The sequence below is a fragment of the Microchirus variegatus genome, assembly GCF_963457635.1.
Source record: "Microchirus variegatus genome assembly, chromosome: 15".
NCBI lineage: Eukaryota > Metazoa > Chordata > Actinopteri > Pleuronectiformes > Soleidae > Microchirus > Microchirus variegatus.
In genome coordinates, this window is record NC_139816.1 from 9,016,185 (window position 1) to 9,024,782 (window position 8,598).

General features: G+C 46.1%; 1 protein-coding gene across 1 annotated transcript; it reads right to left on the reverse strand.

Annotated features, from left to right (window-relative positions):
- Positions 1-1,201: 1,201 nt before the first annotated feature.
- On the reverse strand, positions 1,202-7,599 carry shha (sonic hedgehog signaling molecule a; the record flags this gene model as incomplete). The annotated part of the gene is made up of 3 exons (XM_083901761.1): positions 1,202-1,893; positions 3,429-3,690; positions 7,300-7,599. 3 exons carry the CDS (start codon positions 7,597-7,599, stop codon positions 1,202-1,204), a joined length of 1,254 nt encoding a protein of 417 aa, XP_083757887.1.
- Between the last annotated feature and the right edge of the window lie 999 nt (positions 7,600-8,598).

Here is an 8,598-nt window from a genome sequence, read left to right on the forward strand (position 1 = left end):
TATAAATAATAAACTCTAGACATTTGTTTTGACACATCGCCCTGTTATGAAAGTTAACTGGTATGGTCTGCCTATAATAGACTATCCAAACTGTGCATCTGCCGCAGGTCATCTCTATAAAAACTATTTCCCTATTACAAAATATGAAAAGAAAAATACATTTTGTTTTGTTTTTAGTACATTTACAGGGAGTTACTTATTAATTTATTTCAACGAAACCGTCTCAGTTCTACTGTAGCTGTTACTGAATTGTCAGAATCTGCATTTTTTAAATGTTTTTCTCAGGAGAAAACGAGGGGGAGAAAAAAACAACAACAGAAAACACTCAAAAAAAAAAGCAAAGATAATGCAGACACGAGGCAGAATATCTGTCCCTCTCCGACAACTTAAAACCAACAGTTTCCAAAATAATACAATTCTGAATAAAACCAAGCAAATACAAGATTTTTTGTGTTTTTGTTTCCAATACTTTCCCCCCCAAAAACTACTGTATTTAAATTAAAATATATTCTCATATCTTACACTATTTCAAATAACGAAATGTGATTCGGTAGCGATCTGTCAAAATCTAATTTACAATTCTGTGTATAAAAATATAATTTATGGAACCCCGCGAAGTTTGTTCTCCCCAAAATATAACAGTCAGTTTGCACATGTATGCACATATGAACATTACAGCCTGTCAACGTTTCTACACACTCTTTCTTTTCGTTCTCTTTGCGCTATTTCTTTTTCTTTTTTTTCTTCTTTTTTTTGTGGAACATTTATTTCTTCATAATTTTTTTTTCCTGTTTTTTTTTTTTTTTTTTTTTCATTTTGCATTTTGAGATAATACAAAAATAGATATGCACAATTCGCTGATCACACCGTTTCAGAATCCATTCGTGAGTCAGCAGCGAGTTCACATGAGAATAAATTATTCAAAGAGAAACTTTTTTAAGGCTCCATTCATTCTTTGAAAGGGAGGGATGGATGGATGGATGGATGGATGGATGGAGGGGAGGAGAGGGGGGGAGACATCTTGGAAAAGTCACTGAAATAAATATCCCAACTCCGCTGGGGCCTTTTGTCTTGTTTTGTTCGTTTTTTTTAATTACTATTTTTTTTTATTGTTGTTTTTTTTTAACTTTTTTATTTTTTTAATCTACTGAATAGTTCATGTGTCCTACATTTGAGTCCAAACTCCTCTGTGGCAGAGGTTTCAACTCGGGGACACTGACATCCCGAGTGGATGGATGGCGTGACTGTCCAAGAGCCATGTTCCTAACTGGTAAAGGATCTTGGAATACCAGTGCACGCCGTCGTTTTGCGCACAGCTCTCGCGCTGGGAGCTGAAAAGCAACGAGGTCATCCAGTGGGCGAGCCTGACCGGCGCCAGTGCCCAGTGCGCCAGCTCGTGGTCCTCGATCACTGCGTAACAGGACGCGAGGACCTGGTCCACGACCACCGTCCCCTGCACGGTCACGGGCGCAAAGGAGCCCTCGCTCTCTTGCGTGTAAATCCGTTTTACGCTCACAGACCGGAGTCCAGTTCGCGCCGCGGCGTCGAACACGAACACCTTCTGTCCAGGCCGGACCCGGCTCGCGAACACCGCAGACATCCGCTTGTCCTCCGCGGACGTGTCGTTGCCGTGGCCCGCGAAGAGGAGATGCGCCGCGGTGAGGGTGATTTTGTGGCCCGCGTCGGTTTCAATGACGTGGAAGAGCCTCCTGGTGGTCGAGTCTCGGTCTATGAACATGATGAAGTCCGTGTACAGCAGCTGTCCGCGCGCGTCCGCCGCCAGCACCTTGTCTCCGCGTTGCAGGTCCTTGACCGCCTTCTTGGTGCCGTCCTGCAGCGTGACCGTGGACGAGCCTGGGAAGCAGCCGCCGGACTTCGCTGCCACCGAGTTTTCTGTCACAAAAGATAAAACAAATAAATCATTATAATAGATATTCCACTATTACTTAACTAATTTAAGACTATTTCCAACACTTTTTTCTTTTAAAGTTGCAGAAGTAAGTCATGCGCAATTTGAAAAACATCTTATTTTTTATTTCCATCACGGTTGCACATATGCGTTTTTTTGTGTTTTTTTTTTGCACAATGACGCCTGTGAGTGCACTGGCTCCTCTGTGCCAAATGCGTATTGACTTGGCCCGCGCGTTGTCTGAGGCGATAAAACTCAAAGCCTTGGCTCATCTATTCTTAATTAAAAACTCCAATAAAGAGCAGCCATTGATATTCTAAATCAGCCTGTGGATGGAGCCGCGCTCGCTCAAGAACACTTACGCTCCCCCCCCCTCCCTCCCCAGCTACTCTTCCCCATATTTGCTCAGGTGCAGAAACCTCCATGTGACAATTCACACAAACAGGCGACTCACAACTACTATTTACCCAGTGGAGCCACTTTTTTCAAGCCTCTCGAGTTGTAGATTTGAATTTAAATGAGGGCCCGGACTCTTAAATGCTTTTCTGTTGTGCAACATCAATGTCCCCTCGTCTCCGCCACCTCTCCCCGCATTGTCGTCAGCCTCGATGACAATAATTTTGGCCTTGGTTGAAGCTCTCCACATACCAGTCTCCAGGATCACGCTGTCCCACACAGAGAAAAAAAAGGCGGGTTTCCTACTCGGAATCTGGAGCTTTTAATCTTCTTTTAAGATTCTCGAGCATGAAATAAGGTGACAACTGAAAACCAGATTTACCCCGACCAATTCAACATTGTTCCGGCAAATCCTTTCGGTAAAGTCGCATGACCCCCAATGACACGTCGGGCCAGGCCCATACTGTGATCTCAAAACGTGTGTTCTGAATGATAAATGAGGGATTTATCAATAAAGAGACAGAGTCGTGGTGTCCGAGGCCCAAAAGGCACAAATAAAGACCCTAAAAACACTTAATTAAAGTAATGAGAGCCAGAAATTCATCAGAAAACAACTTTAAAATCCAACAACACAACGACACACAATCCTGTTCTAGTATGGGGGCAAAACAAGTCTAGATTCTATCACATGGAGCAGCCTTGTTCCATTGCAGCCGTGGTTCCCACCATGAGACAGTGTGGGGCGATGTAAGATCAAGAAATAAGCTCATAAAAGCCTCACTGTGTAATAGTTCCTTCTTTGGTACAACATGTTTTCAATTTCCCAGCGTTTCAATCAATTCATCCGTGTGACTGATGAATAATTAATGCGTCTAACCCTCTCACCAAACCTTTTATTGGACACAAAATAACCTCGATGACACTTCACCAGATTAAGATTAAACATGAAGTTTCCATGAGTCACACCTGCCCTCTCGCACGATTACAATCGCACCTGACAGAGCAGGTGACAGACTTTTACGCGCATACGCGTGACGTGTTTTCAAAAAAGATGCCAACAAAGCCCCCCCCCCTCCCTCCCTCCCTCCCTCCCTCCCTCCCTCCTCTCTCAGTGGGTTCGTACCTGCTTTCACAGAGCAGTGGATGTGGGCTTTGGACTCGTAATAGACCCAGTCGAATCCGGCCTCCACGGCGAGCCTGGACAGAGTGCCGTACTTGCTCTTGTCCCTGTCCGACGTGGTGATGTCCACGGCGCGGCCCTCGTAGTGCAGCGACTCCTCGAAGTGGTGTCCGTCCTCGTCCCAGCCCTCGGTGACCCGCAGCTTCACCCCGGGCCACTGGTTCATCACTGAGATGGCCAGCGAGTTCAGCTTGTCTTTGCATCTCTGCGGGAGGAGACATAGAAAGAGAGAGATGAATCAATTATATATGTCACCTGTTGTGTCTTTAGTTTGGGTCATGGCGCGCAGATTGGCGCTGACCTGTGCGTAAAAAGGCGATAGAATGTCATGTTTGAGCACACAATCCTTGCTTAATGACATGGGTTTTTTTTGTGTTGCACAGACGCACAGGTGCACACAACTGCTTAAAAGACAATCTTTCATCATTTTTGGTGTAAGATGAGTGAAATGTCATCATCTGAGGCCTCCTCAGCTTCACATGACGCTCCTGGGACTCTGCAAGCTCTGCCTCCTGACTGTGAGCTTGCATTTCTCAGTGTGGGGGCACACGTCGGATAAGAAAGCTGCTGATGAAATATTGATAAGGCACCGCATTCGCTTCACTGGCCTATATCATATGGGTCTTTGGTCTTGGAAGAGGTGCGAGCTCGCTGCGGCCCTTCTACCGGCACAAAATTACGCGCGAATTACGCATTCATGACTTTATATTAAGGCACGAAAGAAATGAGTGCGCTATTTGTTTGGTTGTGTCTGTTTGCTTTAAATTAATAATTGATTCGCCAGGTGATATGATGATGATGATGATGATGATGATCTTTAGGAGCAGCTGCAGCTTTTCAAATATCATGGAGGAGTTGCTGGCCTTGATAGATAAATAAATAAATAAATAAATAAATCGTCGCGCCACAAAGCTCCTGCGCGCTCTCTTCCTCAATGAAGATGCTTGGCCTTCTCCAAGACAACTATTCTCAACACTCCGACCAATATGTCAAATAAAACATCACAAAGAGGCTTTTCAGTGCCACCGCGGAGGGGAAAAGTTTCATTCTTCTTCCTCTGCAAAGTCTTGGAAACGTGACATGACTCCTTAAGTCGCGCTGGGGTTTTTTTTGTGCCTGCTGACTGACACTTGTGAAATATCCAGGGATGGTATATAGGAGATGTGTGTGTGTGTGTGTGAGAGGGGCACAAACTGTCCTTGTCCCTTATGTACATTATGTGTGTCCCACAGCAAGAATGTTCACACAGAAAAAGGAGGAAAGTTCCTCTTATATCAGTGTCTTTTTTAAAATCATCACACTTGTAGAATGTGTTGAGTAAAAACTGCTCCATTAACAAAAAAAACAAACCCCACAACAACCTCCCATAGTCTGAGTGGGTTTGTCAGAGTCAAGAGCCGTAAAGCTTAACCTATTTATTAATTCATTAGGTCGTGTGCCGCAAATCAAGCCAAATTCTGCTCAGCCACCGTGAAGCGCAGCGGGGCGCCCCAGCACCGGCGCTTTGTGCTCGGGGTAAAGTTGTTCAACAGCCTCCCTCCTTAATCTTTTCACAAATGATTTGGTTAGAGGAAACACTTATCAGCTACCTGTCAGTGCAAACAAGCCCCCCCCCCCATCCAGCCCCCCACTCCCTTGTTCTTGCACTGCAGAATCAGCTTTAATGTAAAAAATCCATGTAAAAATGTATATTTCAAAAAGTTAGACAAAGTCAAAACAAGCGTTTTGAATCTTAAGCCCTATTCGCAAGTGCTGAAACAAACCATTTCCACTCATTCCCGGTCAAATGACGTTCTCCTACACTCAGCGTGCAGTCAGGGTTTGTTGATAAGACGGACAGTTTTGCAGCTCAGCCTTCAAACTGATGATCCCGCTCACTTAAGGCCCCGTCACTCAGTGAAACACTATCTGTAATTGTCTGTAAAAACGCCTCCGTTGGCAGCCTTCCTGGGACCGAGGAGCTGTGTGTGTGTGTGTGTGTCTTCATAGTTAAAGAGCAGGTGCTTGTTCTAGGCGCTACTATGCGCCTCGTCTTGACTACACATCAGTGAACTGATTGATTAGAACATTAACTGCTCACACCTAAGGGAAGAAAACACAGCAGACACGTGCCGTGGCTCGTGCGTGAATCCATTTCCATTCTGCGACGAGAGATAAGTTCACTTTTGCTCGTGCGTAAAAGCCCAGATGGATACGTGCGCTAAGACCTCATGTGATCACACATATGACCCTTTTTCCAGACGACAAATCCAGCTTCAGCCACTCACTATTGGATGCTTTATTTTGACGTGTTTTGCGACGACATTTACGATAACCTGTTTCAACTTACTGTGCCCCCCCCCCCCCTTCACTGGTTAAAGGTCGTAAGTTCAAATTGCGTCTCAGGCCCCAGTCAGGGCTGCATGCGCAAAAGCTCTTTCATGTACATTTCAGACGCTGTAGTGATGGACACAAAGCTCTCCTCTGAAAATGATATTTACAAGCTGCAATAATCAACAAAATCCTTTGCCACCGCGTTAAAATGATGGATGCAGACCTGCAAACACGTGTTTATACATTAGGTGCGGCGTCTTACACCGATATGTCTATATTCCCTCTTAGTGAATGGAGCTAAATCGGCACCAAGACGCCACTTTACGCATCGCATCCCCACGCACCTGTAAAGTCTAGTTCGGCGCGTATGAGAAACCTATAGGTTTCATGGAGGAGGGAGGTGTGTGGGGAGGGCTGAGAGGGGGACGCAGGGGAGTCCGCACGCACCGTGAATATTTCATCGCGCTCATGCATGGTGCGAGGCACGGGTTCAGGGACTCCGGCGCGCGCCCGGCGTTATCATCACCACCACCCGCAGCAGCAGCCGCAGCAGCAGCAGCAGCCGCACCGGCATTTTTATTATGACTGAGCCAAATATCACCCAAGCGCCTTTAATAATTCACCAGCATCTGAGTGCTAAAAGTCATCGGCATCCTCCATCTCCTCGAGCCTCATCTTCTCTGCGCGAGCTCTGATAACAAACATGAGGATGGAGAAAGAAAAAAAAAAAAAAAAAGAGAAAAAGATGTAATCGTCCATGCAAGTGCACCATCACCTCTGTGCGACACGCGCCTATAATTATGAAGTCCCGAACACTCTCAAAGAAATGTCACAGTTTTCACGCGCCGGTGCACACCAGGCGGAAAAAAAGGGGGGGGCTAAATTACAGCAGCAGTGCGCGAGAAAAATGTCTGAATGAGCCACGCCATGCCTGACTGAGCCCGGCTGTTTGGAGAGCGGTGCGCATGTTTCCCCCTGAAGGCTGGAATATAGAAAGGGCGCTTTAATATATAAAAAAAAGCTTCAATATGCAACAAACACTGAATGCCTTCATGAAATAGAAGGCAAGCGTGTGTGTGTGTGTGTATGTGTATGTGCGCGCGCTGTGAGGCAACAAATGCTGTTTCACATAGATACAAATATAGATATGAGGAGAAGGGCACATAAATATTTTAAATACACTGTCACAATCATGAAGGCCGAGTGTCCTGACTGTCCGCCTGCTGCTGCTGCACATTTACTTCTCCAGCTGGATTCTCAGCCTCTGCAAACTCCCAGGCTGCTGCTGCTGCTGCTGCAGCTGCTGCTGCTGCTGCACATTAAGCGCATCTGCTTTTACAGTGAAGTTAAAAAGGCTCAGAGTGAAGAGTTCAGCAGCGGGTAAAACACACTTCACTTAAGGTGCGCAATCAGTCTGACAAGGAGGTTGTTGCAGTGCGCAGTGATGGTGCGTTAGGAGACGGCCGGTGGAGGGGGAAAAAAGGTGATTCAGCCTCCTTACCTGAGTCATTAGCCTGTCGGCACCGGTGTTCTCCTCATCCTTGAATATGATGTCTGTGTTATAATTGGGAGTCAGTTCTTTAAATCGCTCGGAGTTTCTCGTGATCTTGCCTTCGTATCTGCCGCTCGCCCCGAGGGTCTTCTCCGCCACGTTGGGGATGAACTGCTTGTACGCAAGAGGTGTCAGCTTCTTCGGGTGCCTTCTCCTGCCGTAGCCCCTGCCCGGTCCGCATCCCATCCCAGAGGACACCAAGGACAAGCAGAGGAGAGCGACCAAGACGATTCTGGTCCAGAGCAGCATTTTCTTTTTTTTTTTTCTTTCTTTCTTTTCTTTTTTTTTTTTTTTAAAATGTGTCCTTTAAGATCTCAAACGAGTTGCCGCGCCGCTTATCTCTAAACCCGCCTGCCTCTCCCCGGCTCTCGCTATGTCCTTGTCTCCTCCTCTACTTCGCCGTCGCCTCTGGTCTCTACCGTGGCAGGTGCGGAAATGAACGCCTCAGACAAATGGTGATAATAACGGGGCGCATCGAAGGAGGGTTTAAAAAAAAAAAGTAGTGAGGGGGAATTAAAAGCCACGGGATCTCGAGTCGAGCTGCAGCCGCTTGTGTGAGGCGACCGCTTTTACTGCTTTGTATTATAGCAGCCGATCTATAGCAGGGGAGGGACTTGATTGGCTCGCCTAGACAAACCCTCCTGATGTTATCCCACAAAAAAAAAAAAAAAAAATCTTAAAAGATTTCTTCCACCTGAGGGTGAGCCTGTGTTGAGGTGGGGGGAGAGGAGGAGGAGGAGGGGCAGTTCCATGGGAAAACATCAATTATACACCAGATTTTTTTTTTTTCACCCTCCCATTTTCCAGATTCTACAGGAAAGGCAAAGGTACAGGAGCACAGAGCTCAATCTGAGGCAGTGCAGCTCAACTTATGTGTGTGTGTGTGTGGGTGCGGGGGTAATTGAAGCGCGTCTGGAGGAACTTTTCCGCACAGAATGCGTTTCCCAGGAGAATAAAACTGCACATAATTGTTGCTCACCCCCCCCCCCCCGCCCCAGTGCACACCAAATAACCAAATCAACACAATCAATATTAAAGTTATGATAATTAACTGAGTATTGGATTTGTTTTCAACATTTCCAACTCCAATACGCACGAAAAAAATGACTTTTTCTGTGCGTCAAACTTAAAAATCAACTTCCTATCAAATGTGTTGTGCGCGCTGCTCCTTTTTACGCACAAAAAAACGCTGCGTTCTGTGCTTAAAATGGTAATCACGTTGTAAAACCGACCAAGACTTTGTGCCAA